Source organism: Elgaria multicarinata, chromosome 16 (assembly GCF_023053635.1).
Source record: "Elgaria multicarinata webbii isolate HBS135686 ecotype San Diego chromosome 16, rElgMul1.1.pri, whole genome shotgun sequence".
Taxonomy (NCBI): domain Eukaryota; kingdom Metazoa; phylum Chordata; class Lepidosauria; order Squamata; family Anguidae; genus Elgaria; species Elgaria multicarinata.
In genome coordinates, this window is record NC_086186.1 from 3,456,103 (window position 1) to 3,473,476 (window position 17,374).

A 17,374-nucleotide genomic window follows, 5' to 3' on the forward strand; every position below is an offset into this window, starting at 1 on the left:
TTAACCCACCCCAAAACAAAGGTTCCCCAGGCAGATTACAAATGTTTAAAAGAATACAATGCAATGCAATGCAGAACAACAGCACAGGATATAGAAGAACAGCCTTAAACTCTTTTCAAAAGCAAGTCTCTAAAATTCGGTGGGTGGGGAGATCTTCGCCTGATCCCGAAAAGATTGCACCAAATGAGCCTCCTTCGGAAGGGCAGTCCATAAATGGGGAACCACAACTGAGAAGCCCCCTCTCTCTTGTAGCTACCAGCCTTTGCAGTAGAGATCTCCAGTTTTAAAAAAATGCATGCAAATGTGTATATTAGGAAAATTGCTTGCAAAATAAAATGGGTATATTAGGCAATCATGCATACAAAAACACATGTATTAGGAGAAATATGTGCCAAAACACTTATGAATTTTCATGGGAATTTTTTTTAATTATTTTTTTAAAAAATGTTCAACGTTCAGGACAAACCATATTTCAGCATAGGAAAATTCAGAATCAGATGAACTGAATTTAAGATTGGAGAAATGAGAAACCAAAATTGAGAGCATTCAGCGTTCCCAGTATTGTCATAGATGGAGATGAAATTACTGGCCTATCTTACAGGATAGTTGTAAGGATTACTGAGATAACGAAGTACTCTGGATATTCAGAAATGGCTATTTTAATGGTTGTTTATTATCATCATCATCATCGTCGTCATTAATGTTTCCAATTATTTCCTTTTTTTTAGGCTAGAATGGGCCTGGACTCGGAGGAACTGACAGTCAAATCTCCAGCAGGGCCACATCTCAATAACCTCGTGATCCATGATGCTGACCTGTTGGTGGCAGAGGGACGAATGACCTTGATTGTGGATGGCCTCTTCAATGCCTCGGTGGAAATTCCAGAGCCTCTGCGAGAGCTGGACATTGATTACGGCCTCTTTGTGGGAGGGACAGGGAGCCTGGAGTTGCCGTACCTCGCCGGTGTGAGTTTACCATTCAGGGGCTGCCTCCACACCGTGATGTTCAATGAACGCAATGTCCTCTCTGCACTGGCATCTGGCACTGGCACCCAGAGGTCCCATGGCGTCCGAGAAGGGTGCAGCGTAGAGTTTTCTGCTGGACCCGATGACCCCCTTGGCTTCCTGGGGCCAAGTTCCTACATCACCTTCCCCAGCTGGAGTGCAAGGAACCAAGGAACCATTGAGTTTGTGATCACCACAGATGTCAAGCAGGCCCCTCTCATTTACCAGTCAGGGCTAGAAAATGACTTCTTCTATCTGGAGATCTTTGATGGGCGCTTAAGGGGGATGGTGGAGAAAGGGAATGGCCTCGTGGTGCTCCACAACAATATCTACCTCAGTAACGAGCAGGACCATTATGTCAAGGTCTCCATGGACGTCCGGAAGTTTGAGATCCTTGTTGACTACTATGCCTCGCAGACTTCCAACAAGGGCATCCATAGTCACCTTGATCTCCAAGGGCCACTCTTTGTGGGAGGTCTCAATGAGAAGGCCGCCAACAGGATGAGAAAGCGTGGGCTAGCTTTTATGTCTAGCAATGTCTTCCCCAATAACTCCTTTGTGGGCTGCATTGAGGACCTGAGGATAAACCAGGAGAAGAGGAGTCTACAAGATGCCCTTGTCACTAGGGACATTACAGCAGGCTGTGGGAAACTGGATCAGTACTCGGACTATGATGATGCCTATGAACAGGATGAGGCCCCCACAAGCTCTCCCCCAGACCATTGGCAGGGCCCTATTATGGAGCCCTGTCGTCCTGACCCTAGCCTGCCCCCAGTCTTCACTAACTTCACCAAACTGCTGCATGTCAGTCCCCTGGTTGTTGCTGAAGGAGGCACGGCTTTCCTGGAGTGGAGACACACGCAGCCAACCATTGACCTGAGCAGTGCTAACATCAGGCAGTCTCAGGTTCTCTTCAGTGTCACCACAGACCCAAGGCATGGACAGCTGGAATTAGACCTCCCCCGGGTCAGGAGCAGAAGGAAGTTCACCCTGTTGGATATTGTGAACCGGAAGGTGAAGTATGTTCATGATGGCTCTGAGGGGCCCATGGATCAGCTGCTGCTGGAAGTCATAGTCACTGCCCGAGGAGGGGTTCCCGAGTGTTTGTGGCAAGGCCAGATATATTTGCTGCCCATAAAGATCAACCCAGTCAACGATGCTCCCGAGGTGGTCTTTCCACATGGAGATCGCATGGTCATTCTGGAACACACACGCAAGCACCTCAACCCAGACATTATTCAAGCCCTTGATGATGACACTCCTTGTGACAGCTTGCGATTCCAGTTGCTGGGGGGGAAGGGAATGGAAGAGGGTTATGTAGAATATGACTTCCATCCTGGAGTGCCAATTGAAGAGTTTTCCTGCAGGGACCTGGAAGCAGGACACGTGGCCTACATCCACCAAAATGGGCCCACATCAACGCTCATTCTCCAAGTTAACGATGGCATAGTCATGAGTCCAGTAGCCACCTTGAGGGTGGTTGCTGTGGAGCCAGTTATCCAGGTGCGCAACAACACCGGCCTCTTGGTCTCACAAGGGGGCATTGTTCCAATCACCACGGCCAACCTCTCTGTGGAAACTAATGCGGTCCAGCAAAAAGTCCCTCTCTTGTATCGCTTGACTGTGCCTCTCCAGTACGGTGAGATCCAAAAGCAAGGGAGCCTAGGTGGAGAATGGAAGAAAGTAGAGTCTTTCCACCAGCAGGATGTGGAGCAAGGGCGCATCCAATATTTCAGCACAGATGATGAGTACCGGACAGAAGATATGATTGAGAAGCTGTGGTTCATGGTTCAAGTAGGCCAGAAGACACTGAGAAACAACACGTTCCTCATCAGAATTAAGAGAGCCACCATCAGGATGAAGACTTTGATTCCCCTCCAGATGAAAAACAAGAAAGAGAAGAACATCACCTCTAATTCCATGGAGGCGGTTTTAGAGGAACCAAGTTCTAGCCCAGAGTCTTTCCACTATGTAATCATTCAACCACCCAAAAAGGGGAACCTTGAGCTTCGTGGAGTTAGACTGACAGATGGTTTTGGCTTTACACAAGAGGATCTGCAAGGTCGTCAGTTGAGTTACAGCGCAACCATCAGAGACTCAAAGGAAACTGAGGATGTCTTCCAGTTCCGGGTCATGGCTGGAGCACATTACTCACCTGTATACACTTACAGAATACAGATTGGAGGAGATCCAGATGCCCCCATCCTGACCAATGTCATTTTGTCCATTCCAGAGGGAGGCCAAGCCATCATTTCCAAAGACCACTTGTTCATCAAGAGTATGAACAGCATCAACTACATGTATGAGGTGATAGATGGTCCAACCCATGGGAAGCTGATATGGAGAACACCTGAGCATTCGCCTTCCAGTGAGGATGTGATAACAAAGTTCACCAATGAAGATATCCTCCAAGGCCGCCTTATGTATCAACATGATAGTTCTGAGACCCTGGAGGATGACATCCCGTTTGTGGCCGTCAAGCAGGATGAGGGAAGCTCCAGCTTGGACGCTGAGGATGTGAGAGGTGTCTTCAGAGTCTCCATTCAGCCTGAGAATGATCACGCCCCCGTCCAGGTGGTCAACAAGGTCTTTAACGTGGTGCGCAATGGGCAGCGCCTGATGACCACGGATGACATTGCCTTCGTTGATGAGGATTCAGGCTTCTCGGATGCACAGCTGGTTTTTGTAAGGAAGGACATCCTTTTTGGCAGCATCATTGCTGCTGATGACAGAAGCCGCCAGGTGTACCGCTTCACTCAAGATGACCTGAGGAAGAAGAAGATCCTCTTTGTCCATTCAGGAGCTGACCGAGGCTGGATCCAGTTCCAAGTTTCTGATGGACAGCACCAGGTTGCAACTCTCCTGGAAGTGCAAGCCTCAGACCCTTACATCAAAATTACGAACCACACGACGAGCTTAGTCATCCACCAAGGCAGCCAGGGGACCATTGACTCCTCTGTCCTCAGCTTGGAAACCAACATGGATGTCAGGAACGATGAAGACATTCTCTTCCGCATCGTAGCCCCTCCCAAATGGGGGGTGGTGCTGCGAGGCAGACAGGAAGTGTCATCTTTCACCCAGAGGGACCTATTGGCAGGAGAAGTCCTTTACCATCACAACGGGAGCAGGAATTCTCAGGATAATATACATCTCTCCATTGAAACCAACCAGGTGGCTGTGGAAGATGTGCTGAAGGTCACCATATTTTTAGATTCCCATCCTAGTCCGCTAAACATCATTCACCATGAAAGGATACGTATCCTCCAAGGAGAAGCTGTGGAGATTAAGAATGACTACTTGCTGGTAAGTTACGCTTTTCCTAAAGTTTGTTTGCTTGCTTATTTCCCTCCTCTCATGTTTAAATATCTCCTCCAAGTTACAAAGCAGGAGGTGTAGAAATATTCTATGGGGTAAAGTGCTAAGGGAATTCTAATGATGATTGTTGATGTTGTTGAATAATAAAACGTAGGCACCAATCCTGTGCAAACTCAGAATCATAGAATCACAGCATTGGAGGGGGCCTTTTAGGTCATCAGGTCCAACCCCCTTCTCAGTGCAGGAAACCCCAAGCTAGAGCACCCTCAACAGATATCTGTCAAACTTCTCCTTGAAGACCTCCAATGAGAAAGAGCCCACCACAACCACTCCAGGTAATTGGTTCCATTGCCAAACTGCTCTTACCATCAAGAAGTTGCATGCGAAAGGTCCCAGATTCACTCTCCGACATCTCCAGGGACAGCTGTAAAAGACTTCTGTCTGAATCCCTGGGGAGGTGATACCAGTCATTGTAGATAAGAACATAAGCAGTGCCATGCTGGATCAGACCATACAGATAATACTTAGCTCTATGGACCAATGGTCTGACTCAATGGAGGAGAGTTTCCTGTGTTCCTGTGTTCCACCTCAAGACACTCCTTTATGGGAACTGAGGTCTCTAATCCAAGACAGTTTATGCCACAATAAATCTCTTACAGTGCAATTCTATACACGTCCACTCAGAAGTAAGGCCAATTGGGTTCAATGAGGCTTACTCCCATGTAGGGCCAGGATTCATCGCTCATATCCATCTTTCTCCTTCATCCATCTTTCAGGTTGAACATGAAGACATCCCTCCTCAGGAGATCCTCTACACAGTCACTGTCACTCCCCTCTCAGGAACCCTGGTAGCCTTGCATCACGGCCATAGCTCTGATGAACCCCCGAGCTTGGAACCCATCCAGACCTTCACCCAGGAAGACATCAATGAAGGCAAAGTCCTCTACCTGCATTCCAGCCTCGAGATACAGAACGACCGGTTCACCGTCGACATCACGGCCAGTGGGGTGGATCCTCTGGAAGGGCTCGTGGTGGACCTAGAGATCCTTCCCATTTCAGTCCCACTGGAGGTCCCGCTGGAGGTTCACAACATCACGGTGACTGAAGGGAGCACACAGGTGCTCTCCATGGATGTCCTGAATATCCCCAGCACTTACTTCACTGCTTTCAATGTGGAATTTGCTGTCCTCGAGGCACCAGAGCATGGCATCCTCCAGGACGTGAAAAGACCTAAAGAGGGCAGCCTAGAAGGCTTCTCCTGGTATGAGGTAGGGAGGCAGGCAGCAGCTATTTCAATTGTTCGAAACGGGGTTGCTGATGCTGGCATTGTGCCATTTCTGGCTCCAGGGGTGTCAGTTGTTCAATAAGTAAATCTAGCTGATGTCTAATATGGACTTAGACTCAGAGGAGGAGGAGGAGGAGGAGGAGGAGGAGGAGGGATCAAGTGTGGGCTGGCTGGCCACATAGGAGGGCTGGGAGCCACAGAAGACCCCCTAGAAAGTTCGGAGGGCACACCTTCCCCCATTGCAGTCACCGCCACAAGTGGCCGTGCAGCTAGATTCACAGGGATTCTGCTGGGGAATGAGGCATGAGAGGTGTGTGTGCCTTGTTTCCAAGCAGAATGGCCCTCCCCCCCCGCCCCCTGTTTGGAGGAAGCGAAATTCTGCAAAGAACCAGGGCCTGCCATCCATGTGTAATTTCTGTTTCTCTGTAAAGAAACAACAACAACAGTTTATTGCAGTCAATAGACCATTCCAACAAAAATTACATACAAAAGGACTGAGCATTACAATTAGCTATTAAAAAGACAAGTAATCATAGAGGATCTAATAGAAATGGCCAAGTTCAAAATCTTGGCCACTTGCTCGGTGATTGATTTGTCTGAGTTCCAAAGTAAAGGGGACATTAAGAATTCAATTGGGTGACCAGGAAAAGATTGTAAAATGGGGTTCAGAAGATCATTTCTAGCCCCTTGGTAAAATCTACATAACAGTAACACGTGTGATACAGTTTCCACCTTAGTATTGTTACAGGGACAGCATCTGTTGAGCAATGGGATTTTGTTGTATCTGCCATCTAAAAGTTTAGAGGGAAGGACATTAAGTCTGGCTAGTGAGAATGCTCTCCTGTATTTGGGGATTGTTAACCAGCGCAGGTAAGGCATCCTACCTTTACAAAAGGAGACTGGTAGTCCAAGGGACTGGGGGGAGCTAGTTATTTAGGTCTCAAATTAAAGGCATGGATCAATGAACATGACCTACTGGGTGAAGAGCAGATTGGCTTTAAACCTGGCTGTTCAACCCTTGACCACTGTTTGGTCCTGGCTCACCTGGCTTATAGATACTTTTTGCAGCCTTCATTGATTTAAAATCTGCATTTGATTCTATATCTCGCCCACGTCTTTGGAACAAACTGGAACAGCTTTCTGTTGACAAAAGACTCTTGTTCTTGATCCAATCCCTCTACTACAACAACACCGCTCAGGTCCATTGCAGCCCACAAGGTCATTGCACAAAAGAGATCGCTGCACCCTGTGGGGTAAGACAAGGCTGTGTGCTTGCTCCTCTTCTATTTAACTTGTATCTGGCTGACCTCCCCCATGCATTGGAGCCATTACCATCCCATCCACCCAAGATACAGCACACCAAAGTCTCTGTAAAGAAAGTGGGATTTCAGCTGGGAAATAAGCCAAGCTGGGGGGGGGGGGGTGCATGCCTGATTTCCCAGCAGTGTCACTGGAAATCTGGTGGTGTGGTTAGGGTGGGGGCCAGAGGCGGAGCAAGGAATTCCAAGGAGGTCGTGGTGGCAGATGGCATCAGGGTCCCTGCTGGTGCTGCCTCCCTGTGAGCTCTGGCTCCATGACCCCACTGGACAAGACCTTTCTGACAAAGCCCTCTATGCATTCAGGTGGAGCACCAGCTCATCCAGTACGTGCACGATGGGAGTGAAACCTTGGCTGACAGATTCACGGTGCTTGCCAACGTCTCTGACGTCAGCCAGCAGAGCCAGCCCATGACAGTCTCCATCACCGTCATCCCCAGCAATGATGAAGCACCGGTGATGCTGGTCAACCGGGGAATGCAGGTACCTCCTTCATTAGAAAGTGGGTGGGGTTTTGAGCATGCTGGGATGTTCCACAAGAGATATTGGAAATATGACATCCATGAACCAGAAACACCAGGTGGTGAAAGCTAAAACTAGGGAAAGCTAAAACTAACCACTAGGGCAAGGGTCAAACCTACATTTATGGAAGGGTGACCCAGGGATCATCCCATGGACCTAAATAGTGGGAGATCCAGAAGAGATAAAAGAAAGGATTTCTTCATACTATGGAATTTGCTACCACAAGATGGAGTGAGGGCCACCAACATGGATGGCTTGAAAAGAGGATTAGACAAATTTATAGAAGGGGGATAAGGCTATCAATGGCTACTAGTCATGATGGCTATATATTGCCTCCAGTATGAGAGGTTTCTGAACACCCGATGCTGGGGAACATGGGTGGGAGAGTCCTATTGCACTCATGTCCTGCTTGTGGGCTTCTGGCTGGCCACTGTGCGAACAGAATGCTGGACTAGATAGGCCTTTGGCCTCATCCTGCATGGCTCTTCTTGTATCCTTATATACTTACTATAATGAGAAAACAGACATGCTTCTGCGTCTCGGCTCTGAAATCCAGCTGCTAAAGCTGTTATAAGTACCAGAAATGAGGAAAGGGTGGGAGATCCAATGGCAAGATGTGGAATTCTTGTGCACTTTTTCCACCAGCCTTTAATTCAGATTCAGGCATTGGGAGAGAGGGGCGGGGTGGAAACAGCCCTTTTGCATTTCCCAGAAAAGATCCCAGAGAAATACCATCTCTCTGTTTACTTTTTTTCCCATCTTTTGCCTTGCAGTGCTATAACATCGCCACAGGGTGGCAATATAACTCCACACTGCGGCTTCCAGGTGGCACTGGAAGGTTGTAAAAATAAGTGCTTTTTTATGTAATATGGGCAGCAATCATGACCCAATGATGTGCATAAGGGTTTCCGCACTGCTGTTTCCATAAAGTTCTACATTCCCTCCAGGTCATCCACCCTTCACCACAAATTCCTCAATTTCCTATTCATCATCAACAACTAATAATTTGCCAGGGAGAATCACAATCTTTTGCTCTGACATATGATCCAATTGTTACTAATAAATAATCAAGAGCAGTCATTTATTTAGTAAATTTCTCTCATTGGTCCCATTCAGAAGACACCTTAAACCATGGCTTTAACCATAGTAAATAAATCAAAAAGCCTTTTTCACCATGGTTAAAGCCGTGGTTTAAGGTGTCTTCTGAATGGGCCCCTTGTCTCTTTTTTGGGTTTGGGGGATGCCTGTCTGGGAAATGTATTTTCACATCTTAATACATATTTTTAATGTGTGAGGGAGAAGAGTGCGCATTTGAGTGCAAGCTTTAAAAACAAATGTGCACCTGAATGAGGCAGTAAAGCTAACAGTGGCTACTAGCCATGAGGGCTCTATGCTACCTCCAGTATCAGAGGCCAAATGCCTATGTACACCAGTTGCTGGGGAACATGGGCAGGAGGGTGCTGTTGCATTCATGTCCTGCTTGTGGGTTTCTCCTGGAGCATGGGAAGCTGATTGGCCACTGTGTGAAAACAATGTTGGACTAGACGGACCCTTGGTTTGATCCAGCATGGCTCTTCTCATATTCTTATGTTTTTATGCACATTTTTCCCATTTGAACAACAACAACAAAGGCTCACATCTCAGAATTGGAGTAAGGCAGGCCAAACATTGTGGTGGAACGCAGAATGCCTTGACAAGCTCAGACTTTGCTGGAAACAAAGCCCTATGAAGAGAGACTGAAAGAACTGGGCATGTTTAGCCTGGAGAAGAAAAGATTGAGGGGAGACATGATAGCAGTCTTCAAATACTTGAAAGGTTGTCGCACAGAGGAGGGCCAGGATCTCTTCCCAGTCCTCCCAGAGAGCAGGACACGGAATAACGGGCTCAAGTTACAGGAAGCCAGATTCTGGCTGGACATCAGGAAAAACTTCCTGGCTGTTAGAGCAGTGCGACAATGGAACCAGTTACCTAGGGAGGTTGTGGGCTCTCCCACACTAGAGGCCTTCAAGAGGCAGCTGGACAACCATCTGTCAGGGATGCTTTAGGGTGGATTCCTGCACTGAGCAAGGGGTTGGACTCGATGGCCTTGTAGGCCCTTCCAACTCTGCTATTCTATGATTCTCTCATCCCTGGCAAAGCGCAACGGCTTCAGGAAAATGATGGAGATGCATGATAGCCTCATTAGAGGGCATTGCAGCGGTGCGCTGGAGTCGAGTTTGCTTGCATACCCAAGCTCCCTCCGGGGCACTGTGCTCCAAACATAAAACCATCTCTGCTGCAGCAGGACAGAGAGCGCTTTGATGTTTTCCTTCCTCCCGAGGGTTCTAGATCATTAGTACCAACAGGCTGGTCCAGGGATAAGTCAGCCCGGGGCAGCAGAAAGATGGAAAGGGATTGTGGGTCATGGATGCTTTCGAGGCAGTAGAAAACAAAACACAGAAAAATATCACTAAGAGAGGACAAAGCTGGTGACAGACCAAGCTGGTGTTCTCATAACACATGATCTCATTGTTTCCCAGATGCTCATCGGGATCATTTGGGGGTCACGGTTTTGTGAGCTTTTTGTTTTTATTTGGGGGGGGGGGTGTCAAGGCCTTGTAACCACTCAAGATTCATTCCACAACTGGGATTCTTTCTTCATGTCAGCAAAATTGAAACATGTTTGTGGGATGCATTTGGGAATTCCCTGCTTTTTCTCAACTGCAAATTTTTTTTTTAATTGATTGCATTTTTAACTTCGTGCTTACTCTAAGGAGTTCAGGGTAAAGTACATATTCCCTGCTCACTCACTTTAACTTCACAACAGCCCTGTGAAAAAGTTTGGGGAAAGAGAAAGAAAGAAAGAAGAGAGAGAGAGAGAGAGAGAGAGAGAGAGAGAGAGAGAGAGAGACTGACCCAGAGTTAACTAGTGAGCTTCATAGCCAAGTGGAGATTTGAACTTACATCTCCTAGGCCCAAATCTAGCTCTCTAACCCCTAGACCACACTGCTTTATGGTGGAGAGAAGCTTGGTGAGGCTGATGAATGCCTCTGAATACATGTTAGTTGGGAACAACATCAGGAAAGGGCTGCTGAGCTCATATCCTGCTTGGAGACTTCCCAGAAACCAGTGCTGGTTGGCTTTTGAGAGTCCTTGAGCAAGGCCCTCTCTGAGCCTTTCTACACAAGGCTCTTATTGTGTGCTTGCGATGGCTCTCTCACCGTACTTTGCAGGTCCTTTACACAACATTGTCATCCTCCAGGGCCCCTCCCATGCTTTGCAACCATTATGGCATTTTTTCCCCATAACAGTGGAAAGTGTGGTATTATTTACAAATGGTGGAATGAGAGTCTCACGACATTGTGCAATTCCTCTATACCACAGCGGCATCTAGTGGTTGTATAATGAAACATGTAGAAAGGCAGAGAAAGAAAAAACCCAGTAAAAGGCATGTGAAAGAGCCAATCTTAATCCCTCAAAGAATGCGGAAGGAGAAGCCTCATTAAAGATGCGGGATAAAAGCCTCTCGTAGAAACGCCCTCTCTCAGGGAAGCTGCCTTCTCACTGCCATCATCACCAGCTGCTATTGCTCCCCAGAAATCTTTAGGCCACCTCTACAGCGGTCAGCATCTGTGTTCCAAATGATATCTGCGTAGGCACATTCGGAGTGTGAGGAAGTGATTTCTCTGAATGGCGTCTCAAATCCTTTCCCCCCACCGCTTGTAGACTGTAGGGCAGGGATCGGGAGCCTCAGGCCCAGGGGCCAAACCTGTCCCTCCAGGGTTTCCCAGATTGCCGCAGCTCTCCCCCTCCCGCTGCCCTCCAACCAGCAATCCTTTGGTCCTTCCCCAAGCTTCTGCACATTTCCCCTCCATCTAAATGGATGAATGGCCTCTCTGAAGGCTGTGTTGCTGCCAGTAAGAGCTCTAAGCTAAAATACGCTGGGTGGGCGGGTGGTTTAAGCCCCACCCACCCCATTGCCTTTAGCCCCACCTACTCATGAATACGACCCCAAGAGCTTCCCCAGAATTGAATTTGGCCCTTGGGCTGAGAGAGGTACGAAACAGCGGCTCCATAGAAACTGTCCTTGCTAAACAGCCGGGGGGGGGGGGGGGGAGATGAGGCAAATCTCTTGTTTAAAAGCCTTCACTCTCAGGGGCCGGCTGAAGAGAGCTTTGATCATTGCCTACGTTCGCTCTGAATTATTCAAGCTTTATGCTTCATTTCTGCTCCTCCGTGTTCAGCTTATTCTGTTTGCCCACGCTCCATGGTGCCTGTGATCTTTAGGAGCGTCACATGGGGTTGTCTGGCGAGATGCAGGGATGCCTCTGCAGCCCTTGGCTGGCTGCTGCTTTCCCGCACTTCCGGACGCACTCTCAATGAGCCCGGCTGAGAGGGCTCCCTTGAGCTTCAGCAAAGCAAATGCCACGGTCTAATCCCTGTTTGTCAACGTGATGCCCACTGGCCACGTCCTAAGAACCAAAGGCCTGTCTAGTCCCACATGGCCAGCCAGATGCCTCTGGTAGGTCCAGAGTCACGGATAGGCATGATTGGGCGTCTGCTGAGGGCCCACATCCAAGCAGGGGCCCATTGACAAGTGCCCCCTGGACTGGCTCTTTCTCCTCCCCATGGCAACCTGCTTGTTCACCTGCCTCTCCACCTGGCACTGATAAGGGAAGAGACGAGAGGAAGGAACAGGAGATGCCCCTGCCAACTTGCTCCCTGGCTCTCTGCTTCCCAAACAAATAAGTGGAGCATTGATGAGAAAGAAGAGGCGGATCAAGAGTAGCTGGTGGCAACAGCAGTGAGAAGCCAGACTCACAAAGGGCGAGGGCCCATCAAAGGTGTCTTGGCCAACGGCCCTTAAAACCCTGGTGATGGACTGGACAAGCCCTTCAAAAAGAGGATGCCATCGGTCCTCTCTAAAATAGGACACGTGGTCACCCTAGGGTTGGGGCGCCATCTTGTCTTTCACTTCAGGCAGCAAAACATGTTGGGCCAGCCCTGGTTTTGGGAGAAGAGCTTGGGAGTAAAGAATTAGCTGTAAGCATTTCTCAAAGCTGAAATCCCAGCGGAGCGTAACCCGAGTCTGTAAACAAGACGTTCCGTTCCTTTGCCAAGATATCTCCTGCACCTTCCTTTGAGATCTTTGGAAGAGACAAAGCAAATGCTGTGCCCTTGATTGAACCAAGAAGCTAGAGGCAGGAAGGAGCTGGCAAAAGCCACCATTCCCAGATCCAACATTTCCTCAGGGTTTCTTCTTTTAGATTCTTCCGTGGAAAGGGCATAGAACTCACCAAGGGGGAGCACAAATTGCAAAGCTTCACGGTGAAAGACCTCTCTGGAGTTGCTTGAGCCCAGCGCTACACAAAGGCAGCAACTAAGCGTGTTTGCTCCAAGCAAACAGTGCAGCTGAAGGCCGGGCATCTGACTACACAAACTTGGGTGTGCCTTGTTTGAATACAAGCACAGCGGCTTGGCCAAATGCAGCTGGGCCCTGAATCACACACCCTGGTGTCTGAATAACCCATTCTCAAGCCAGCATGCATGACAGAAGTCAAGAGCAATGCTTGGGTCATTCAAGAACAAACAGAATTAAAAGAAGGGAGGAAGCGGAGAAACTGGGGTCAGGCTTGAATGAGGACCCTCTACTGAGCAGTTCCTTACAGTGGGTAATAAATAAATAAAAATAAATAAATAAACTTAGGTAGTTCAAGGTGTTCCTTACAATAGCCCTGGATGGCAGGTCAGTATTATTATGCCCCCATACCACAGATGGGGAAGACTGAGGTTGAGAGAAAGTGCCTTGACTACATCAAGTGACTACAAGTGACTACAGCCACTTGATAAAACCTTGGCAGAAGCAAGAGTCAACCTGGGGCCATCCCACTTCGTAGGTCAACCTTGTAGTGTCCAAAGAGGTGTCAAATTCAGCCCCCTTTCAGCTCTAGGACCCCTATGGGAATGCTCCTCAGCAGGGCTGGTAGACAGCAAAGTACAAGAGTGTGGGGTGAAGGGCTGGGTGGCAATCCAAGAATAGTAGAGTTGGAAGGGGCCTAGAAGGCCATCGAGTCCAACCCCCTGCTCAATGCAGGAATCACGGGTGTTGAGTCCTGAGGTTATACATATGTTCCTATTTTCATTTGTGAGTAAGCAGTCTGAAAAGAGCCCATTGCACCTTCGACGGTCGTGGGACAGGGACCAGGGCGTATGCCTTGAGGATCTCAACATGTGGGTAGATCAATATGGGAGAAGGCTTAGTGGGTCTCTGGAGATTAATTTCCCTGGTTTCTTGACCCTTCCGGCCAGATCCAAGAAGGTGGCACAGCAGAGATTACTCCTGAGCTTCTTCTAAGTGAAGATGAAGACACCCCTCCAGAGGAAGTGGTTTATTCCATCCGGACGCCAGTCAACGGGAAGGTCGTGCTGAAACCATCGCCTAGCAACACAGTCCAAAGGTTCACACAGGGCCAGATCAATAGCCGGATTGTTCAGTTCATGCATAAAGGTTTGTAACAGAAAGAGGGAGAGCTCCGTGGCTAGATGACGGCGCAACACAGGAGGCTGCTGCCTGATACAAGTCATACCATAGGTCCATCTTGACTCAGTATCACCTACTGCACCAGGGGAACACAACCCTTATGGGTCAGTGGGAACATTTGGAATTTTGAAAGAGTGGAGTGGGCACTCTCACAAAATGGCTGCCATTGGAGGGGATTGCACATTCTTAACATTGTTATCTTTTCAGCGCCAGGTCAAGACTTTTCTCTTCTCCCAGGCATTTAACAGCATTTAACAACATATGCTAAGTTCGTTTGTTTGTTAATGGCCCCCAGAACTGTTGCTGTTTAAACGGATACTGTTGTTTTATACTGTTGTTTTTATATTTTGATGGTTTTAAATTTTGTATACTTTTTAATTTTCACTGTTTTTTAACTTTTGTAAACTGCCCAGAGAGCTTCAGCTATGGGTCGGCATATAAAATAAATAAATAAATAAATAAATAAATAAAGGTGAGTACAACCCATCACGAACCATCCATTTCCCAGAAAGCAAAGTGGTGAGACTAAAAGAACACTAACTTGCCCAAGAAACAAGGTAGAAGGAGGAGGTGAGGTTTGAGCTCCAAAACCATCACACACTCTGTTGAACCCAAATAAATCTGGTGCTGGAGGGCAGCGCTACACTTTGCAGCATGCCAGCCTCCCAGTTTAAATAAATAAATAAATAATTCTTAAATAATAAAATTAAAGTCAGAAAAGGCAGAGAATTGACAACTGTTCTCCAGGGCTTCAGACATAGGTCTTCCCTGGAGCACAGCCCTCTTTGAAGGTGCCCTCAATTTGGAGGGCTGTCAGAGGGCAGACTCTTACTCAAAGGCATCTTCCATTTGAAGGGTTGTCTGATCCAAGTCTGGTTTGAAGCTAAAGAACCCCATTAAAAAGGTCCCCCAACTTGCAATCCAAAGCCTCATTCCCTGTTGTCCTCCATTCCACAGGACCCCTGGATGGAGGGTTTTCCTTTGACGTATCCGATGGGGAAAATATGTCCCCAGGGCATTTCTTCGCTGTGCAGGCCCAGAAGAAAGTGGTGATCACTTTGGAAAACAAGCAAGATCTGACAGTGTGCCCAGGTATGTTACCTGCAAGGGAAGGAAGTTGGGGCAAATGTTGTCCCATCGTAGTTGGGACTTTGGACCAGTCACTGACTCTCAGCCTCAAATGAAGAGAAAGAGGAGGAGGAGGAGGAGGAGGAGGAGGAGGAGGAGGAGGAGGAGGAAGTAACTATCTTGAGTTCCTTGGAGGAAAAGGTGGGATATAAATTTAACAAACAAATAAATAGAATATTGCAAACAAAACGTGCAAAATTTAACTCTCACGGTCGGGGGAAACCGTTTTCTTTTTCCATACGACCAAAACTGAGGGCCAAACATTTGCCACAGCAGCACCTCATGATCAGCTCTTCCTAACTCTTTCTTTTAAAGGTTCTTCTCAGCCAGTAAGAAAACAGAACCTGAAAGCAGTGACCAGTGACGAGGAAGAGGCCCAGTCTTTATTTTACATCATAGAAAAACCTCCATGGTTTGGCAGATTGCTGAACGACCAGAAGGGTGGTGATGGAGGGGAGCTGAGGAACTTCACCCAGGCCGAGGTAAGAGTATGTGGCACGCCGTCCGTGATAGCCCTCTTTCTGATATGACCTTAATTTTGATTGGTGGTGGTGGCACTGGTGGTAGCAGCCTTCTCAAGCCCCTGTACCAATTCCTACTGGGTGAGCGAAGTGAGTGACAGAGGACATTTCAACCCCCAGTGGCACAGCTAAGGCCAGACCCAATGGAGGCTGGGGGCTCCAATGTCAGTGGGGCAGAGAATCCACTCCAAGTTTCAATAATTTATTTATTTATTTATTTATTTATTACATTTTTATACCGCCCAATAGCCGAAGCTCTCTGGGCGGTTCACAAAAATTAAAACCACAGTAAAACACCCAACAGGTTAAAACACAATTATGAAATACAATATAAAAAGCGCAACCAGGATAAGAGCTCTAAAGGAGCTACCCTAGGTTCAATTCACCTTGGGTGACTCCTTTAGCATTCTGACTGAGGCCCGGATTGGATTCACCACCCAACTGACATTGGAGCCACCAACCTCCGCTGGTTGGACCAAATCCAGGGGCCAAATCCAGGACCCCTGGAGCCCAGGGAGGGTCCCCAAATGACCATAGAGAGGGCAGCAAGCAATGAGGGCATCAGAAGCAAACGCCGTTGTTTTCCTGTAGTCAGGATGGCGCTGTGATTTAAGAGGGATGGGTGAGAATTTCATTTCTGCTTGCAAAACATGCAGGCACGCCCCCATTCGAAGCCCCAAATGCAAGCAAATTGCCAAACACATGACATGGCTCACATTCATCTCGTTCTCGATTTCCAGTTCTATTCGCGCAAATTCTCTCAGTGGACCAAATCACATTCATCTTTGTTCTCAAATCTCAAATTTGTGCAAATTCTCTCAGTGGATCAAATCAGACCCACTTTCTTCTATCGAGGAAACTTGCACAAAATTTCAGATTTGCACACTCAATTTGTGCAAATCTCCCATTTATGCAAAGTGACCGGCAATTGCAAATAGGAAGAGAAATCAGGCACAAGACAAGTGGCGAGGCAATGTCCAGGGAATCCGAGCAATTGCAAACACTGTTCGCTGTTTTGTGTTTTAAATCAGGGCTGACACAAGCATTCTAACACAGACATCCTCAACCTGGGGTCCTCCAGATGTTTGGGACTATAGCAACCATGTACCAACATTCTTGGGGCTGATGGGATATGGTTTCTAAAACATCTGGAGGACATAGGATTGGGAAAGGCTATGAGAGATCAGGGATAGAGAAGTTTTTGCATGGAATAGCGGTGGGTGGGTGGGTGGGTGGGAAGGAGATGAGAAATGTGAGTTGTGAGCTTCACAACTGATGTAATACACATCTAAAGTGGTTCCTCAAAAGACTGTTAGCTGCAGGGTCTAAAATAACCTCGCTACACCCAGCTGCCAGCCATTGTCTCCTTGCCCCACTAGCTGCTATTCAAAAGCAATGAATGAAGGAGGGCTGGAGAATTTTTTAAAAAATAAAACTCAAATCAAGTCAACATCATTGGTTTGCTGTCGTCATGACTAACACACTTTCCTTCTTGTCCAACCAGGTGGATGCTGGATCGATATCCTACCAGCACGAAATGCCTTCAGAACCTTTCTGGGTCCTTGAGGATAGCTTTCACTTCCGAATTTCTTCTCCCTCCATCATCACAGACCCATACCTCCTCGGAGTGTCAGTATCATTCGAGACCGGCTGTCCTGAGCAATCCACTCAACTGTGGAGAAACAAAGGTGAAGCAGTGAAGTGTGCTTGCTCCATGCACACACAGTGAGAGATTTGTTGTGAAGGAACATACAATGACAATC

General features: G+C 47.7%; 1 protein-coding gene across 1 annotated transcript in view; it reads left to right on the forward strand.

Moving 5' to 3' along the window:
* CSPG4 (chondroitin sulfate proteoglycan 4) overlaps positions 1–17,374 on the forward strand; it is an 82,169-nt gene that overhangs the window by 61,696 nt on the left and 3,099 nt on the right. The window contains exons 3-9 of the mRNA XM_063142202.1: positions 729–4,307; positions 5,096–5,587; positions 7,227–7,403; positions 13,731–13,929; positions 14,920–15,054; positions 15,406–15,572; positions 17,116–17,299. Of these exons, the coding sequence (XP_062998272.1) occupies positions 729–4,307; positions 5,096–5,587; positions 7,227–7,403; positions 13,731–13,929; positions 14,920–15,054; positions 15,406–15,572; positions 17,116–17,299 (4,933 nt within the window). The remainder of the gene's footprint in view (positions 1–728; positions 4,308–5,095; positions 5,588–7,226; positions 7,404–13,730; positions 13,930–14,919; positions 15,055–15,405; positions 15,573–17,115; positions 17,300–17,374) is intronic.